General features: G+C 47.1%; 2 protein-coding genes and 1 long non-coding RNA gene across 5 annotated transcripts in view; 2 read left to right on the top strand and 1 right to left on the bottom strand.

The window, feature by feature from the left end:
- The window catches only part of Flnb (filamin B), a 153,106-nt gene extending 144,900 nt beyond the window's left edge, over positions 1–8,206 (top strand). For all 3 annotated transcript variants that reach the window (XM_006994755.4, XM_076544551.1, XM_006994754.4), the window contains 3 exons: positions 3,153–3,371; positions 5,497–5,700; positions 6,971–8,206. In XM_006994755.4, the coding sequence (XP_006994817.1) occupies positions 3,153–3,371; positions 5,497–5,700; positions 6,971–7,158 (611 nt within the window). In that variant the 3' untranslated portion in view covers positions 7,159–8,206. The remainder of the gene's footprint in view (positions 1–3,152; positions 3,372–5,496; positions 5,701–6,970) is intronic.
- The window catches only part of LOC143267279 (uncharacterized), a 67,446-nt gene extending 53,237 nt beyond the window's left edge, over positions 1–14,209 (bottom strand). The window contains exons 1-2 of the long non-coding RNA XR_013042259.1: positions 14,120–14,209; positions 11,970–12,016 (exon numbers count right to left, since the gene is read on the bottom strand). This is a non-coding gene — a long non-coding RNA (uncharacterized LOC143267279). The remainder of the gene's footprint in view (positions 1–11,969; positions 12,017–14,119) is intronic.
- A 35-nt stretch (positions 14,210–14,244) lies between these two features.
- Positions 14,245–17,769, top strand: LOC121832210 (protein SPMIP1). The gene is made up of 2 exons (XM_042284415.2): positions 14,245–14,847; positions 17,518–17,769. The coding sequence occupies exons 1-2, from the start codon at positions 14,358–14,360 to the stop codon at positions 17,634–17,636; spliced, it is 609 nt and encodes a 202-aa protein (XP_042140349.1). The 5' UTR covers positions 14,245–14,357; the 3' UTR covers positions 17,637–17,769.
- The last annotated feature ends 1,566 nt before the right edge of the window (positions 17,770–19,335 follow it).

The following is a 19,335-nucleotide window of genomic DNA, read 5'->3' as shown; positions in this document are numbered from 1 at the left end:
GTAACTCACCTTTTCACTGAACATCAGAAAGATCTTTCTGCATGATCTTTTCTACTTGCTGATTGAAATAATTTGAACCAAAGGCCACTTATGTGGTCAGCTTGAGATAGGCCTCAGCTCGGTCTATCATATCAGCACTAGGGATAATAAGGACTCTGTCCTTGTAAGCATCTGTAGAGGAAGTCCACAGTGTGGACTCAACAGGATACCACTTCTATTTGCTGTTACTTGGAGCTTCTTGGGAAAATCCTGGTTTCTCAGTGCCCCCTTGGTCTTCCAGCCCCCTTGCCATGCTGCAGGTTGGGACAGAATAGATTATATTCCCCATGCACTGAGGATGGTTTGCTACAGTGACAGCAAACCCAGCCCTGGAGTGAGTGTCGCCTAAGTGGTAGAGGAGCCCTGCCCAAGTTAGGAGTGGCCAGTAGATTGGCCTGCTGCCAGATGCCCTTGGCACTCCCAGCCTGACTCCCTACTTCACTCTGAGCCAGTACCTTGCCCTTGGATAAGATCTACTTTGCAGATTGGAGAGTGAGACAAAGTGATCCTGCTCTCTCCAGAGCCACTCAGCTAGGAGGTCATAGAACCCAGGGGGTCAGCCCCAGGTCTGTGGTCTTGAAGTCTGAGAGCCCCCCCCCCCCCCCCCCCCGCCGATATAGAGCAGACAGCAGGCCTTGGCCTTGGCCTTGCCCACAGCGGCCTCAGAGCCTGCCATTCCAGCCAGGAGCCATCCGATCCCCTGCTGGCTGCTGCTTTCACCACTTTCCACTACTTCCTCTTGGTATTTCTCACCCTTTTGGAGCTCAGATATCAGGCTGTGCTCTGGCAGTGTGGCTGCCAAGGAGCTGGTCTTACAGAGACGCTCCCAGCCAGAGAAAAGGCCCAGAGGTCACCCACTTCCACCCTTCATAAATATTGCTCTGTGCACAAAGAGGGCATCTTGTTTGTTTTCTGGCCTGCCTGCCCCAGGCTTTCCCCAAATATCCATCCAGAGATGATGCAGCATGAAAAGAACTTTCAAAAAAGGTTCTGCAAGGCCAGGCGGTGATGGCTCACGCTTTTAATCCCAGCACTCAGGAGGCAGAGGCAGGTTGATATCCAAGAGTTCAAGGCCAGACTGGTCTACAGAGTAAGTTTCAGGACAGCCTAGGCTACACAAAGAAACCCTGTCTCGAAAAAAAACAAAAACAAATATAAACAAAGGATCTGTGTGGCTGGTAAAGGACGCCATGTCTAGACTAGAGGAAAGCAAGAAGTCCTGTGTCTGTGGCCAGGCTTCAGACAAAGGCCTGGATTTGGACCACAGAGTTTGGTGCTCTTTGCAGCAGCCGTGAGAGTCAGCATGGGAATGAGGACCATCACCATGCACAAATATCACATCACATATTGTATGTCTGCATGTGAGTTTTTCTCTCTCCTCCTGTCTTCTCTTAGGCCAGTCCTTAGCAAGAAAATGGTTAGATATCACATCTAAGTCGTTCTTCTGATAAGCCCCAGCTGTGGGTGAGCAAAGTGGTGGTGGGTGGGTCACTTGCCTACCTCATAGGCTTGTTCCAACTGTTAGAGGAAGTGAACACCAGGTAGTTCTTGACTTTTTCTTTTTGTTTTTTTGAGACAGGTTTTCTCTGTATACTTTGGAGTCTGTCCTGGAACTTGCTCCGTAGACCAGGCTGGCCTGCCTGACTCTGCCTCCCAAGTACTGGAAGTAAAGGCCTGCACTGCCACCACCCAGTTTAGTTCTTGATTTTTAATTCCTAATTTCCCCTTTCTCCACTTCAACACTGCATATTCAGGCTCTTGAGTGATTAAAAGGACAGCCAAGTCTTTTCAACTTCACCTTCAATACATTGTTCTCACCGTCTTGCAGTCACTTCCTGGACACACTGCCCATTTGTGGCTCATAGCCTGCTTCTCCACACAACCTCCAGCCTCCACAGCAGCTGCTGGAGATGGGGGAGGGGCTTCTCAGAGTTAAGGTGGGATAGTAGGAAGACTTTGGGACAGCAACCACAGGAACTTCCAGAAACAGCTGGCTTATGTTTGGGGGTCACACCATAACATTTCCTTTGTCTTATTGATAACCAGAACAATAATTCTTTCTCTGGCCCAGGAACTGCAGTTAAACCAAAATATTTCCCAGCTGGGTTGGCGTCTGGGGCTCTGGCAGAAGGTAAATGCTGCTAGAGAATGTTGCACTAGAGCACCCCCTAAAGGGCTTCTAGTGCACAGAAGCTGGTCTCTGACACCCCAGCTGCTCCCACTTGACTACCTAGTGCCCCTCTGGACTGGAAGGAGGCTACAGGCACAGGGGATAAAACGGGACCCAAGCTGGTTCAATAGTTGATGTTCTCTTTGCCTTCTCTTTTGTTGCAAGATAGAATGTCTGAATGGTCAGGTGTCTCAAGGCTGCAAGTAGGGTGTATGTGACTGCTGATCTGTGTGTGTCAGTCTTCTCATCTACCCTCCCATCTGCCTCTCCCCACCACTATATAGTGACTTCTTGGGCCTAGACACACAGTTATGCACAGATGGCTTTGGATGCAGCACACCACTTTCTGGTAATGCACCTTGGCCTGAACACCATGTGGAAAAAGAAACACTATGACTGCGTGTTGTGTTCAGTCAGTAGAGTTGCTGTTTATGCTTAGTTCCTTCTCTTATTACTAGTATTCATGGCAAAATAAGTGGACTGACAACTCTAGACACTAGCCCTAGGATTCAGCACAATGTCTAGGATGAGGAGAAAGGGAGGAGAGACTGGATTTCCTCAGCCTTATCCACCCAGAAGGAAACAAAAGCTGGGCTAGAAACAAAAGCTGGGCTCTGTTGCCTGGGGCAGGACTTGAGCCTCACAGTGACAACTCAGATTCCTCACTCTCAGCCACATTTCCAGAGACAATAGTACTATCCAGGCAATTGGTGCTAGTGGGCAAAATTTCAGCCACACTTTTGACCTAGCCTGGGCAAGGGAACTGCACCTCCATAGCCTGTGCTTCTCTGTGCCAGGAACTCAGAGTAGTGCCACTTGTTTTCCGTGCTACCATGGCAAGCACTTAATGTGGGCAAGTGTGTGTGTCTCACCATGCGTCACTCTCCAGGAAATACCCCTCATCCCTACAAACCATCCATATATCACACTTCCTCTCTCCCAGGTATCCAGTCAGAATTCTTCATCAACACCACTCAGGCAGGCCCAGGGACATTATCTGTCACCATTGAAGGACCATCCAAGGTCAAAATGGATTGCCAGGAAACCCCAGAAGGGTACAAAGTCATGTACACTCCCATGGCCCCTGGAAACTACCTGATTGGTGTCAAATATGGTGGGCCCAACCACATCGTGCGCAGTCCATTCAAGGCCAAGGTGACAGGTAATGATGAGCCACTTTTGGTTTTATCCTTCTGCCCTGCAGAGCAGGTCTTGTCAAATTACCAGAGCAACTGCAGGTGATTTTTTAGATATGTTGAGTCCACATCCTGAATGTAAAGTTGAGTCCACATCCTGAATGTAAAAAAATGGTACATGGGCAGCAGGTACACTGCCCAGCTCTGTGAGCACTGGGGCAGAAGCACTCTTCCTCTGGATATCAATAAGAGCCTTGAAGAAAAAAGGAATTGCTTCCTCTTAAGCCAGGACATTAGAGAAATTCACTTTGGGGAACAGACTTCACGAGAGCTGTGAGGTTCTCCAACTCAGCAGACCCTGCCCTTCAAGGCCTTCTTCAGTTTGATTGAGCTATGAATTCAGCATTGTCTCAGAGGGTCAGGAACAGTTGATTTCAAGTGTTCTCTAAATACATATAGATTCTAAATACATATAGATAATGTGTGGACTTTTGTATTAAATGGTGTTGAATTTAGAGAGGTGACAGAACTTATTAAAGCAGATAAATTGAAAATAGTAACTTGTCATGGTAAAAAGAGAGCAAGAATACCAGCTCCAATACTGTGGAATGAGTAGAGATGCAGTAGAGTATAGTATGAGTGTGTGTGTGTGTGTGTGTGTGTGTGTGTGTGTGTGTGTGTGTGTGTAGTATGCCATCTTCTGCTATTTTCATTGCTTTTTGAAGAGACACATGGAAGAGAATTTTTTAAATTTGTTCTCACAATGTATAAATAACAACCCTGTGCTATATTACCCAGGGGTTCTGCAGAGGGAAACAAGTAACTCTGTTCTTTATTTAGTATGCAGCATAAAGAAATGTAACCTTTTTTATGACAAATCAAAAGTGAGAGCCTTCTTAAGAATACTCTTCAATGAACTTGTTTTAAAATTCAAGGAAGGAAGGAAGGAAGGAAGGAAATAGTGTGGGCCTAGAGAAGTGACTCGGTGTTTAAAAGCATATATTGCTCCTGTCTAGGACCTGGGCTGGGATCCCAGCACCCATGTCAGCTGACAACAACTGTCTAGTCCAGAAATTCTAACACTGTCCTCTGACCTCCATAGGTACTTGCTCATGGTGCACGTAAGCTCACACAGTCACTTGCACATACACATTAAATCAATAAATCTTTTTTTTAAATAAAAAATATTATGTCTGAATCCAGTGTGTTCCAGACTTGGAAAAATATCCTTTGAGTGAGGAAGTAAAGAAGTAAAGGAATGCTGCTAGGTGGTTTTCTGTCTCTGGCAGAAAAGAAGAAATATTTACACATTTGAATGGCATACACTTGCATAATTGGAGCCTCATTTCTAATAGTACATTTCTAATTATTACAAATAGTAATAATAAAAGAATTCTATAAAGCCTACCTTCTTCAAAACACTGAAATAAATACCAACCAATAAAACTTTGGGTAACTACTGTACATGTTGTGCTAAGTCCTTCTGAGCAACATGATTCTCTGTTACACAAGTGGTGTGGCCTCATTATAGAAGGATTACAAAGCTCAGGTAGGAAGTCCATCCTCTCTTGTGCTTAGAATCAACTTCTGTTCTCCCAGCCATTTATACGGCATTATATAAAGTATTTCACAGAAACAAGAATATGTGGATTCTACTGGGTCTTTATCCTGTCAGCCTTTTCTTAACCTGGTTGTCTGGTGAGACCCCAAGAATTTAGAGGATATAGCTTGGTGATAAATACCTGAGATCTACCACAGAAAGCTGAGGCAGGCAGATTGTAAGTTTGAGGCCAGCCTGTGCTACATAGTTAGACCCTGTCTTTTAAAAAGTAATAATACAAGGGCTGGGAGCCAGACATAGTAGTGTACTCCTGGAATCCCAGCCCATTGGAAGATCAGGAATTCAAGAACAGCCTTGGCTAATTGAGAGCCTGTCAAAAAGGGGGAAAAAAGGTAACAAACCCCAAAAAGAACTGGGGATATATTTGGTGGTAGATTGCTCACCTGGCATGCATAATGTTCTAGATTTGAACCCTTGTACCATAAATATATATTGGAGCTTTTCTAGGGCTTTTGCAAGGGATACACTTGTCTCCTGGCTTAACACCCATTGGTCCAGCCATTCATACTTCCCTCTTTCCCATGTTCTAGGCCAGCGTCTTGTCAGCCCAGGCTCAACCAATGAGACCTCATCCATCTTGGTGGAGTCAGTGACCAGGTCCTCAACGGAAACCTGCTATAGTGCCATCCCCAAGTCATCCTCAGATGCCAGCAAGGTGACCTCCAAGGGGGCAGGGCTCTCAAAGGCTTTTGTGGGCCAGAAGAGTTCTTTCCTGGTGGACTGCAGCAAAGCTGGTAAGCAGCACGGGTCTACTGGGAAGGGTTAGCATGGGATAGTGTAGACTAGACATCCTCATCTATTTCAGTGTCCCCCGGTAGGAGCTTCTGTAATGTCCACCTCTCTCCCGCACTTACAAATAACCATGTGTCTTCCTCTGTCATTCTGTACTTAATATTCTTAACTGATTTCCTTTTCTGTGCCTCTTGATTCTTTCACAAGATAAATGGAAGATGGTAGTGTCCCCATTTCAGATGAGAAAACTGAATTGACTACCTAGCCCCTTTCTCTGACAACAATTGCTTTAACCATAGCTTAAAATTGATTTAGGCTGGAGAGATGACTCTTCCAGAAGACCCAGGTTCAATTCCCAGCACCCACATGGCAGCTTACAAGTCTCTGTAACTCCAGTTCCAGGGGGTCTGACACCTGCACACAGACACACAGGCAGAGAGAACACCAATGCACATAGAATAAGGTCCAGGCTGGCCTCGAACTCACAGAGATCCACCTGGCTCTGCCTCCCTAGTGCTGGGATTAAAGGCATGCGCCACCACCACCCAGCATGAATAAGTAAATCTTTAAAACTGAGTATTTTCTTAGGTTTTGGTAGTCAATTGCCTGGCTCTAGCACTCAACACACCTGGACTGGAAATCTAGCTGCCACTTCATTCATTCACAAAGCTTTGTAGCCAGTTGCCTTGGGTGGGTTAACTGAATTCCCTGGAAGTCAGTTTCTTTTCCCAAGTGAGAATCATAGTACTGTCCTTAAGGTTTGTTCAGAAGAACCCAACAGCTGGCAGTTCTGTAGCCCTGTGTGCTAAGGGTTTGATCAGTCACTTCTGTGACATACAGAAGCTTTAAGAGGCAGCTATTGAAGCTGGGTATGGTGGCACACACAGGCAGATCTGAGTTTGAGTCCACCCTGGTCTACAGAGCGAATTCTAAGACAGCCAGGGCAACAGAGAAAAATCCTGTCTCGAACCCCCACACCCAATAAAAAGAGGCAACTAGTGGCCTTCATGGTTTGTAGCTTAGGTAGAGAGATGTCTCATGTCTCAGGTCACCAAAGCAGGTGGGGGTTGTCATCAGAGCTGGTATTTGAACCCAAATCAGGCTGTCTCCACTGGTAATGGCCATGCTTTGCCAACTGTCAAAGGACTATGGTATCATCATCCAAGCTCAGCCAGTAATCCCTAGTCTCTCTACCTTTGTTAGTCACATCCCTCCCTCCCTCTCTCTGATTGGCCTGACTCATTGGTCAGTAACAACCTTCTCCTCCCCCAGGGTCCAACATGCTGTTGATCGGGGTCCATGGGCCCACCACCCCCTGTGAAGAGGTCTCCATGAAGCATGTGGGCAACCAACAGTACAATGTCACATATGTCGTCAAGGAGAGGGGAGATTACGTCCTGGCTGTGAAGTGGGGGGAAGAACACATCCCTGGTAGCCCTTTTCAGGTCACTGTGCCTTAAAACAACTTGCATCCAATCATGGAGAAGTCCTTCCAGTTGCTTTTGTTGCTAGTTTGCAATTCATTTTTTACAATGTCATCAGCCTGCTGCTGGGCCCAAAACCCCATCCCAAAACCATCCCATCCATTCCAAGTGCCTTTAGTGCCCTAGACTTGACTCCTGAGGACATCGTAAGAAAGCAAACTGGGGCCAAGAAAGTGCAGAGTACTCTGTCCAAATCAAGGCTCTTGAGTTCAAAGGTCACTGCAGACTAAGAACTGGGCAAGCCTGACGGGCTCCCCTAAGCTCCTGGTCTACTTAAGTATTTACCAAACAAGAATATCATTGAGGAAGGGGGCCCTGCACCTCACTTGCCAAAGACCCTTGCAACCCACTTCCCTCAAAACTAGATGACAAATAAGAACATCTAACCCAGATCACATTCCATCTCTAAGCTCTGTCATGGGCCCTGATTACTTTGACTTCATCCCAATGCCAGCTCAGGTGCAAGAGGCATACAGAACACTCTAATACCCCATTTTGGAATTCTGCACCTGCCTAATGCTTTATAAACAGTCTTGATGACAGGTAGCCATAGCCAAATGCAGGGCCACTGACACCCCAAGAGTCCATGGCTTCTGCTAAATGGCAGAGACCACTGATGAGCTACTGCAGGACCCCCTCTGCAAAAGCTGGAAGCGCTAGGTGCCACTGTTATGACCCATGAGAGGCCTTAATGGCCAAGACACTAACATGCAGTCGCACCTGAGGTCTCTCTAAAGGCTTTGGTAAGCATCACCAGGCTGTCAAATGGCTGAAGCAAATGTTAACAACAACAAAAACAAGGTGTTGTGGATGTTGTCATAGATGTGGCAGGGGTGAAGTGAGCATCCTGCACCAAGGCACAGCAGCTGGAGAGGTGTGAGTGGTAAAAGCCACCTATCAGGAACTGGAGCAGTTGAAGCCAGATGTGAAAGACTACAGGCATAATAGACAGGGAGACAACTGGAATCAAATGCCAACTGGAAAGTGTATCTTATAACTTATTAAATAAAATGTTTGCTCCATATGTAGCTCCCTGTCATTCTTGGAATCTTCACTATCAGTAGTTTGAGCCTCTGATCGGCCCCTTCCATCTCCTTGCAAGTGCATCAGTGTGGTTTGTCAATGGGCATGAGTTTTTCTTGCAAGCAAAGAGCTGTCTTTTCCTAAGAAGCCAGGTGGCAAGACATGGCCAGCCTCAGAGGCAAGATGACTCATGAGGGCATGTGGGCCATGATACCAACATGACTTCTTTGGCGTCTTAGATATAAAACCCAGGTAGAAAGTATCGATTTTAAGAAAGCCTCTTGCTTAATATCAGGAATCTGAAATCTCGGGAATGTTCTCAACCTGTTGTGGGAGATCTTCCCCCACTTTTTCCAGGGTACTCTTGAGGAGAGAGGGATAAGAAAATATCAGATAGAAAGATAGGCCTAGACTACGAGAAGAAAGAAACACAGGATAGTTTCAGGAGGTCCTAGATCAATACCCAAAGGCCCAGAGATTCATTCAAAAGGGCTTTTTATAACAATGCCAAGAGGTGAGGCAAAAGACCTCCCCCTTGCTAGATACAGCCAAGTGTAGACCCTTTCAAACACCTGGTACCTAGGCCCTTGGTCCAGTCATCCTCTTACGCAGTTTGCTGGGTAAAGCAAACTCAGATCTCACTAGCCAACCTCTGTGGGCTCCCACAACCTGTCACTTGTCTCCACTGCCTCAGACACAGTGCCACCACCTGCCCCTCCCTCATCTCTGTCCCTGCCAGAAAAAAATTATTGCTGATGATTCAAGATGTGCTTAACCTTCCATCTACTAATCATTACAGTGGTCAGTTGACATTTTACAGATGACAAAACTAACATGGGTTCAACTTATACCCTGCATTTACAGACCCAGAGTTCATATGGAGACAGATTGGGCCTATAACTTTTGCCCCCAGAATGGGAGCTCTACCCACAAGTCACTGCAGGGAAGCAGCTCAAAGAGAAAGGATTGCAGGAGCCCTACAAAAGCCCTTGACAGTACCCATGGTGAAGGCAAGGCCATAGTAGGCCGCAAAGCCTCCAGTCTGGGAATGAGGGTATCAGGGATTCAGGCAGAGAATCTGGATAATTTTTAGTGGTGGTATGTATGTGTATGTGGCATGGTCTTGTGAAACTCCCTATGTAGCCAGCAAGGACCTTGAACTTTTTTATGTATGCTATGCCAGGAGCAAACCCTGGACTTTGTGTGTGCTAGACGAGCACTCTACCAACTAAGCTACATCTCCTACTCTGCTTTCTGTGTTGTTGTTTTTCCTGCTATACCTGGCTACATATTGGAATGATTTGTTTTCCTCTGAGCTTAGAGGAGGTGAGACAGATGCACCCTTTCTTCTCTGTGCCTTGAAAGCCTGCCCTAGACTCCTAGCCTCTGTAAGGCTGTAGGCCCTGAGGTGTCCATGCAAGATACTGTCTAGTGTGATGCTGGCTTTGCCAGAGAAGCCCAGGGATGCCACCATCCATTTGTTCCCCTCTATCCTGTCTAGGTTTGCTGGGGGAGGCAGAATTTGTACAATAACAGCATTGACTTTGGTGTAAGATGTCCCAGAATCTAAACACTGCCTCCTTTGGCTAGGGGTAAGGCTCCCATGAATTCCCATGGGGATCTGTAGGAACACTTATTTGCTTGTTATTTGAGTGGACAACCCATGCTGACAGTGATGTGCCTCATCCACGGGTGTGTGTGAGATAGCCAGTTGTAGACACCTAGTGAGTGGTAATAGTTTTACCCTGCCATTGCTGCCTGTGACATCAGGTCCTACAGGGTGGAGACTCTGTTGCCCTCCCTGCCTAGAACCAGAGGGCAGCTCTTATCTGCATGTGGGTTTGGTTACTATAGAAACAGGCTATTGTTTGTGTCAATATCCTGAAAACTTTGAAACTGGGTGGGCCTGGTGCCAGGTGCTTCCTGACTTGCTGTTTGCCTGTTCCCAGCCGAAGCTTATGTCACTCCAATGGCCAATGGAATTGCAGCCAGTGCCCACCCTGCTTCCCAAATTGTCCCCTGCAGCCCAGGAAAGTGCTTACCAAGGTGGCTGTGAGAAGCAAATGTCCGTTAACAGCGCACTTACACATATTAGCCCTAGGCCACTTGGTTTTAGACTTCAAAGGGGCCTTGAGAGCCACATTTTGATGCACTTGTTATACAACTCAGTACATGGGGATTTGATTTCCTTTGAAAATTGTTCAGCCTTAAAAATCAACAGACTCAAAAACATGGTGTTTTTAGCCTTGTACCCTTCAGTTTGCTTGTTTCTTACAGTTTGCAAAGCCATCACTGGGAAGGTGGATTTTTCTGGGTTTTGTTGTAATGTTTTTTTTTGTTGTTTTTTTTTTGTTGTTGTTGTTGTTTTGTTTTTTGTTTTTTTCCGTTTGTTTTAATTGGTGAGCAGATCTAATACAAGTTCTCTACCACTGAGCCATTCTCCCAGGTCAACCCCTGAAGTCAGTCTTTAAGTGGGAGAATGAGAGGGCTGGGAATATAATACAGCTCAGTGCAGAACACATGAGCTCCAGCACCAGCACCCACATGAAGGACCTGTGCATGATAGCATCCACCAGAAGTCCCCCATGCTGGGCTCCCTGGCCAGCCAGCCCAACCTAACTTGGCAAGTTCCAAACTACATGAAAGACCTAGCTCAAAAAAACAAGGTGGGCATCACCTAGTAAAATTTAATATTTCTTTTTTACAAATGTCAAACGTGGAGGCAGAGAAGGCCCTAAGCAATCTGGATTCAGTTTTTCTCTTTGGCCTTTCCCTAAAGATTTGGCCAAATGCATGGTGGGAGGGATCCTTGCAAACAAAAGATCCTTCTCTGCTTTGTGTGGGCCCCCAAACCCATGGGGACCAGCTCATATGCATGGAATTTAGAGGACCCACCCCTCACACCCTTTTTTTCTTCCTCAGCATTCTCAAAGGCAGCCAGGAGCCTGGAATTTACAAGCCTGACTTGTGGCACGTATCCCAGGGTACTTTGAGCTTTGGACTTGTTTATCTCCCCAGGACAAAGAATCTACTGGTCCTTTATTGCCCGTGTTTCCCCTGTCTGACCACCCGCCCTTCCACAGCACCAGGATGCCTTGCCTTGCCCAGTCACCATTGAGGTGGGGCACATTCTTTGGATCCAGCTAAACCTGGGCAGGGTGTTCTCAGAACAGTTTGACAGAGGCTCTGGCCTCTGCGACCCACTACTGGATAGCAGTAGAATGACCCAATGTGTGAGGATCTGCAAGCAGTGTGTCAGATGCAGCAATTTCAGGTCTGGATTTCAGTCCCAGCCCTGTGGATTGCCACCTCAGTCATCACAGGCCTCTGTGCTCTCATCTGTAAAACGGAGAGAGTTAAGACCTTACATTCTAAGCTAAACCGGACACCTCTATGCTCAGCCCATTTACCCTCCAACCAACCTGGGTAAGCCAGGGCTTCCAGGATACCTGGAAGGATGTTGAGGTGACTTGGTTCCCTAAAGTGGAGAGGAATGGGTATCCCATTGGGGGAAAGCTGGTCTGTGGGAGAAGACAGTAATGTGATGGTTCTAAGCACAGACTAGGAGGTTTACATCCTACTCTGCCTTGACTTACCCCAAACCACTCACCCTTACATAACAGATGTCTCATGTGGGGCTTAGGAGAAGCCATGGGGCCGTGGAGCCAGAGCCTGCTGGGGACTGGATCTGGGCATCATCAGTGGAAACTAGTAAAGAACTCGGCAAAGGGTTCAAGTTTAACAATCCCAGCCCTGCAGCTTACCAGCCAAGACACCTCAGGGAATGGCCTCTGAACCTCAGTGCCCACATCTGTAAAATGGGAAAATGGAGGTGGAGATTAGTGCTCTGCCAGGTAGAGCCAGGAAGCTCTTATTCTGTGGGCATGGGACTTCTGTTCAGATGCAATTTCAGGCACATAGTAGAACAATCAGGGTTTGCAACCTGACCCAAGGGCCAAGAAGTTACTTGGGGACTACCCAAAGCACTTAAAAGAAGGTACAGCAGGCCCAGGCTTTTGTGCTCGGTTTACATTTAATATCTTAAGTCCCCAGACTCCCTCTAGCTTCATCTTATCCCAGGGATGGCTTGTGACTGTTTTACAACTGTGAGCGTGCTCGCTTTTCAGATGAGCATCCCTGTCTTTCAGTCTCCCCAGCTCTGCCTGGCTAACATGTTCCTAGTTGTGAGCTGAGTCCAAGAGCACTCCGCCAAGAAGCCTCCCCTAACTCCCTAACACCCCAACACCTTGTTGTAACTCTATCTCGTAGGCTGAAATGTGGAAACGTAAAAGCTGAATCCTTCCTCATCTACCTACATTATGTATCTTCATTGGCACCTAACATGGGGTCTAGAGTTTGTTGAATGAAATGAGTGTGCATACAGCAGTGGAAAGACAGGTGGCCCTGGAGCATAGCCCTTTCCTCTCTGGCCCTTTCCAGGAGAAAGGCAGAGGCTGCGAGAGTTCCATTGGCTGCCTATGTTGGTGCTGAGGCTTCCCCTGCCTGTTTATGTCCCATCTCCTCTCTGATAGTACATTCACCAGGAGAGTTTTGTGTCCATAACTTGGACAGAGGTTTTAGAGTTGTTATGGATTGAATCTGAGATCCCCTATAAAGGCTCAAGTACTGGGGACTAGGTTGTTACCCAAAGGGCTTTTGTGGGGTGGTTGATGTGGGCTCTGACCTAAGGAATGGATAAACCCATGGTAGGTTCATACGATGACATTAATGAGAGCTGGAGAGAGGAGGTGGAGCCTGGCTGGAAGAAGGCTGTTTCTGGGTTGTGCTGTCAGGAACTGGATCTTACCCTGGCCCCTTCCTGTTGGCCACCATGAGGTGATGGGTCCTCATCTACTTGTTACAGCTACCACACTGTTCTTTCCGCCCAAGCACATGGGCTAGTGACTGTGGACCAGACCAAACTGAGCCACAATAAATTGTTTCTTATCTTTTAAGATTTTCCTTTTTTTTTTTTTTTTGTTCTTAAGTATTTTGGAAACAGCACTAAACGTCTGACAGATACAGGGTGCTATCCCAGCACAAGCATTTAATGTCACTGCCCTCCCCCATTTTCCACATATGAAAGAATTTTGAACACCTATAAGGAGCGTGCTAACACAGTAAAAGGTCCAGCCTGGGGCCTGTGCGAAACAGGTGTGAACCTCCATATAACAGCAGTGGTCTGGTCCTAACAGGCATAAGCATTTCCCTATACTTCATTTCTGCATCTGGAAAAGAGGTCATGCACAAAGAGATGGCTTAAGGCCTCAGAGCATGGCATAGTACCTAGTTCCAGGCAGGTACATACTAAATTTCAGCTGACATTAATGGAGATTGCCCCATAAACCACTCTGTCTCAAGTGCTTTACACACTGTGAAACACTGTTCTCCTATTACTAAAGCATACTCACACCATTATCCTGTGTACAGAAAGCTACCTAGCAGGTGGCAAGACTGAACCTCTGAGGATGAGGCCACAGAATTGCCACATGCCCAGGCTTCCAGAGGGTGGAGACTAGACCTTCTGTTGGTCCATCTGGGTGCCTAGTATATAGCAAGTTCAGGATCCATTGTGTGGAAGAGAAACATGGTTCCTGTGTGTCCCCCTGAAAATACTTGGCATTTGACCCCCTGAAAAGAGTGGGACCCTCCACACCCACACACTTGTCATCCTGGGAGGGTCATGGCCAGGCTCTGCTTTCTTTTTTATGAATAAAAATTAAATTTGTGTGTGTGTGTGTGTGTGTGTGTGTGTGTGTGTGTGTGTGTGTGTGTGTGTGTTGTGCTATGATATGTGTGAGTGCAGACACACCTGTGGAGATCAGAGGACAGCTTTTGGGAGTCAGTTCTCTGCTTCCACCCTGAGTTCCGGGATGGAACCCAGGCCTTTGGGCTTGCATGACAGAACCCTTACCCGTAGAGCCATCTTACTGGCCCATGGTTCTGCTTCCTTTTCCAACTTGACCTGGCTTGACCTGGCCTGCCAGTAGGTGACCCTAGTCCCCTCGCCATCCCTCCCCCTCCTCTCCAGCAGCCCTGGCAACTTGGCTCTCATTGGCTACACGTTTCCTTGGAGACAGACACCAGCCATCCAAACACAGTTCTGAGCTTCAGGAAAAAGAATCTTCCTTCCCACCCCTGGGCTCCCTAGCATGGAAGAACTGTTCAACTCCTCAAACCAGGCCTTCTGGGAGGAGCGAATAAAGAAGGAGGTGGTTGCTCGGACCACCTGGAATATCCGCTATGGCCACAAGTACCTGAAAGAGGGGTCCAGGACCAGGAAGCAGTCCCGGCAGGCCCCTTGTGAGTCAGTCTTAAAAGCAGGCCCAGTGCCTGCCACTGGCTCCCCTGTCAGAAAAGAGGCACAAGCTGGATGGCTAGAGACCAAGGGGGTCCAGAACCAGCTGTTCAAGGCTGGCAGTGTCCAGGAAGACGTAGTGAGGCAGGCCAGGGGAGCCCAAGGCAGGCCAGAGGACTTAGAAATGAGGCACCCTAGCCCAGCCACTCTGAATCTGCTCTTCCAAGGCATCTCCCATGATGGCCAGGGCCGGACCCTGTACCTCAAGGAGCGGAATCGACTGATGCCAGAGGAGAAGTACAAGTACCCAATCGTGTCTTCCTGGGAGTATGGCTGGCATGTGGGTAAGACCATTACATTCTTGCCATTCCAGGCTTTTGGCAGGCAGGACTGACCCTCCCCAGCCCCATTCTTCACCACCTCCCTCCTGATACAAAAACCAAACTAGCTCACCACCCTACAAGTAGACCAGGAGACTTCTTACCTGCACATGGTGCCTGGCCTGTTCCCTGAAACACACCCCACCTCCCCTTCCTTTACCAGGCCTGACTACATGGTACCTACCCTAGGGAGCCTTCCCAGAGTCTTCTAGGCAGATTCACTGAACCCACTTGGTACTTCTGCAGCTTGGTGAGTCTACAGAAGAATGAGAACCACTAAGTCAGTAGTCTGCGTGCTCCTTTGGCCTGGAAGGCCCTTTGTGTTCCAAGATTTCCTGGTTAGTTTTTTTCACAGCCTCTAGCTGCCTTCTTGGAACTGAAACTGAAATGACTATGAAATGAATGAATATGGACATGCTAAACATGGTGGTGCACACTTGTAATCCAAGCACTCACAAGGCAGAGGCAGGAGAATCAGGAGTTTATGGTGAACTTCAGCTCCGTAAGGAGACGATGTGAGCCAGGGCTACATGAGACCCTGTCCAAAAAAAAAAAATCAAAACCTAAACTAAATGTGAGCAAGAAAGCAAGGCCTTTATTTGAAATGGGGATGGGAACATCTCAAATCCTGGTTCTTCTGCTTCTGGATGCCATGATCTCATGAAAACATCACTTCTCAGGGCCTTGGTTTCTATGTCTGAAACTGGAATAAGCAGGTACCTGTTTTCCTTCATCACAGCATTTTTGGGAAGTAGTGTGGAAAAATACCTGGGACAGGTATTCTGTTCACAAAAGCCATGTGAGATGTAAACCCTGTGGAATCCTTCTCTCAGGACAGCCCGTATAGGGGAGAGCAGGGTTCTGCATCTCAGCTCTCCCCTAAAAGGAGCATGGGAACAATCAGGCTCAGAAGGCAGATTCAGCACGAGCTGGAAGTCTGGTTTCTTTGTTCATTCAATGGATTTTATGGAGCAACTGATACACGCCAGGCCCTTTTATGTCAGGGATGAACCAGAGAGCAAAACAGACATTGTTTCTGCCTGCATGGAAGGCAGACAAGGCATAGATACATACTGTAGATGCAGGCAGCAGCCATGTTGTGAGGGTTTGCGGGGTTTTGTTGTTTTTGTTTTGTTTTTTTTAGCGGGTGTTCTTACTGGGCATAGGAGTCAGTTGTCAAAGGTTGGGAATGGGATACAGGGCTTTGCACACATACTAGGCAAATTCTCCATGTTGAACCTTGGCCTGTTTCTGCACATATAACAAGCTCCCAGATGCTGCTGATGCTGCCTGTCTGTGAATTACACTGACTGTCAAAACTGTGAGAGTAAGAGTTAACTCAGGATATGGGGATCAGGACTGGGGGCTACCCTGGCAGACAGAAATCAGGAAGGCCCACTACAGTCTTGTCCTGGGTAGTCATTTTGCACTGTGCTCTTCTGAAAAGAACCTGATGGCCTGTACTCATGGAGAGCATCTCAGTTAAGTGGCCAATACCTCCTCTCCTCTGCCTCACAGGTCCATGCTCACTGCCTGTGAAGGCACTGTATTGGTAGATTTTGCAAATACACACACAGGATACAAAGGCTCATTTGAATTCTAGGTAACAACTTTTTGTGTGAGTATACAGTAAATATGGTATGCACATACTCTGAAGATTATTCATGACAATCTGCAGTTCAAATGTGATGGGGCAGCCTGTGCTTTACCCAGCAACCCAGACTTAAGAGTGTCAGTAACCATGCTGGTAGCCTGGTTCTGAATGTTCACTGGCCCCTAGGGTGATGTTGGATTGTAGCCAGAAGCATACATCATCTGCTTAAGTCCAAAATTGCTCCCAGAATCTCTAGAACATTTCATAAGCCTTTGGCCTCACAGCCTGAACCCAATTCAGGTGTCACTTGGAGAACAGATGACAGACCTTCTGCTAACTGATACTGTCCCCTACCCTAATTATAAATAGAGAGGGGCAGTTCATCCCAGGGTGCAAAGAAGGCAAAGTTGGGACATTGTCTGGGGCCCAGCTGGGTCAGTCAAAAAGTCCATTATATATATATATATATATATATATATATATATATATATATATGTTTATATATGTATATAAATATATATATATATACAACTGACTGACAACTCACACGTAGTAAAGTGTTCAATAAAGTGGTAACAAGCACTGTATTTATTAGTAGTATTATTATTAAATTATGATTGTTATTACTGGTTCAACAGGCAGGATTTGCAGTGGGGTCATCTGAGGAGCTAGTTTGTCTTAGGCAGCCCCTAGAGATCTTACCATACAGTGGGATAGTGGGACAGTCCTAACAGTGGCAGGAATATGAAGCATTGTAAGTGAGCTCAGAGTTGGAATTAACAGTTGAAATGACTTAAGTGCTGGTCAAAAGAGATCCTGATCGGGTTCAGTACAAGGTCTTAAGGTTCCACATGGTGCACACACTAGCCTTGAGTTCTGAGCATCCTCAGGAAAGGACCAGGGACATTGAGAGGCTATTCCTGAGTGACATAAGAGTTGCCCCCATATAACAGCACATCACTGCTGACCCCCAACCCTTTAGGTGGGGAAGGGCTAGCAGGTGATGACCCCTTTTCATCCAGGCCTCTGCTCTGTTCCAGGAGATGTCATGAAGAACTACAGGACTCCAGCTCATGCCAAAACTCATCCCATCACAGATTCATTTTACATCAAAAATGGCATTTTCCATATTCCACGGCGATCAGACGACCTCATGTGAACTTGGCTTGGAAAGGGCCTCGGTGGCTCCTTTTCCCTATGATCCATCTGGACTAGCCAGGTAGGCCAGGCCTACCTCACTCCGTGTTCTGCTGAGCCCCGCTTCCTTGGCTGAGAGTGACGTGAAGAAGTGATCACAGGCATACACCTCTGGGGTGTACTGTTGGCCTATGCTGGGCTCCAGTCTACACACGAGAACTCCACTCCTTACACAGCTGCCCCATGTTGCCGTCACTAGCAATGCTGCTCCTTTTCCTGGGGAAGACAATGAGATGCAAGGCTGCATCAGCAGGCCTGGACGGGGGAGGAATTCGCTTAGCCCACAAGGTGCTAAGGAGAGCAACGATCTCCTATTGTTTATTTCTCTACATTGACTGATGGGATCTATAGCAGAGTTGCTCTGTCCCAGTGTATCCTACAGTTCAGGGAAGGACTTGTCATCTCCTCTGGCTGCTTCCCTGACTCCTGCATCAGTCAGAGATGCCCTGCCTCACACACTGCAACAATCGGTCCCTAAGTTCCAACTATTTAAACAAATAAAGATACATTTCTTTTTTTTCTCTCCCCACCCCCTACTCATTGAAGATGCATTTGTCCTACCAGAGTCTAATGTTAAGTGGACAGCTTCCTAGGTACTCATCTAGGGAGACACTGCCCTCAACTGGTGGCTCTGTCAATTACTCAAACCTCAGAATCCTTTTTAGAGTCCTCTGTGTCCAGTGGAAAGGGAAGAGAGATAGGAAATGTAGAGACACTGGAACCACATGGGGTTTTCGTTAACTTGATTTTTCTGAGATAAGGGTTCATGTAGACCTCAGGCTGACCTGGAACTCTTTGGTGCCAGACCTGACAGCATACCCACTCTTAACTACCTTGGCCTTGGCCTGATGTTTATAGGCATTACTACATCTTACATTCTATTAGTGAGACCAAGTCATGTGACTTCTAGGTGGTTGACAGCTGGATTGTGTCCTATCATCATGAACCTAGGAAGGAATAAAGAGAAAGAACCTCTGAACATCTAGCCCATCTCTTCCAAACTGGCATGTCCTTGGGGCTATCCTACAATCTAAACTGTGTGCCCTCCTGTAATAGTTTTCCTAAGCTATGAAAATCTAGGAGACCTCAAACAACAGAAATTCACTGTATCACCACACTAGAGGCTGGAGGTCCAGAATCAAGGAATCCATGAGGCCATGCTCCCTTGTCTGGCGGAGGGGCCCCTTCTTGCCACCTTCATGCCTCTCGTGGCTTGAGGGCAGGCTTGTGCTCTTTGACTTGTGACAGCACTGCTCTAAGCTGTTCACAGGTTTGCCTTAACTCAGGGCACTGCGGTGCTCTCCATCCTAGTCAAAAGGTCAGTCCCTCTGTCTGAACAGAGTGAACTGGACAAACGAGTCTCTCAAGAGCCAGCTCTGGAGGGATTCTCCAGGCCGTTACTAGTTTGCTCATTATCCTGAAATCTCAGAGACAGCCAGACTACTTAAAATATTGAATACAACTAACTTACCTGGTTTTCCCTAGTCAACCTTGACAATGATCTTGAGTGAGAGATAGCAAAAGACAGACAGTGCAACCAAGGAGCACTGTGGAAATGTGCCATCTTGGAACTCACAGCAGCCTAATATGGCGGAGTTGCTGAACAAACACCTGCTGAATTTACTCAAACATCAATAACTTGCTAGGTTCTCTCAGGCCAT

This window comes from Peromyscus maniculatus, chromosome 9, assembly GCF_049852395.1.
Source record: "Peromyscus maniculatus bairdii isolate BWxNUB_F1_BW_parent chromosome 9, HU_Pman_BW_mat_3.1, whole genome shotgun sequence".
In the NCBI taxonomy this organism is placed as follows: Eukaryota; Metazoa; Chordata; class Mammalia; order Rodentia; family Cricetidae; genus Peromyscus; species Peromyscus maniculatus.
Note: the sequence above shows the minus strand (reverse complement) of the source record. Positions and strands in the feature narration are given on the sequence as shown.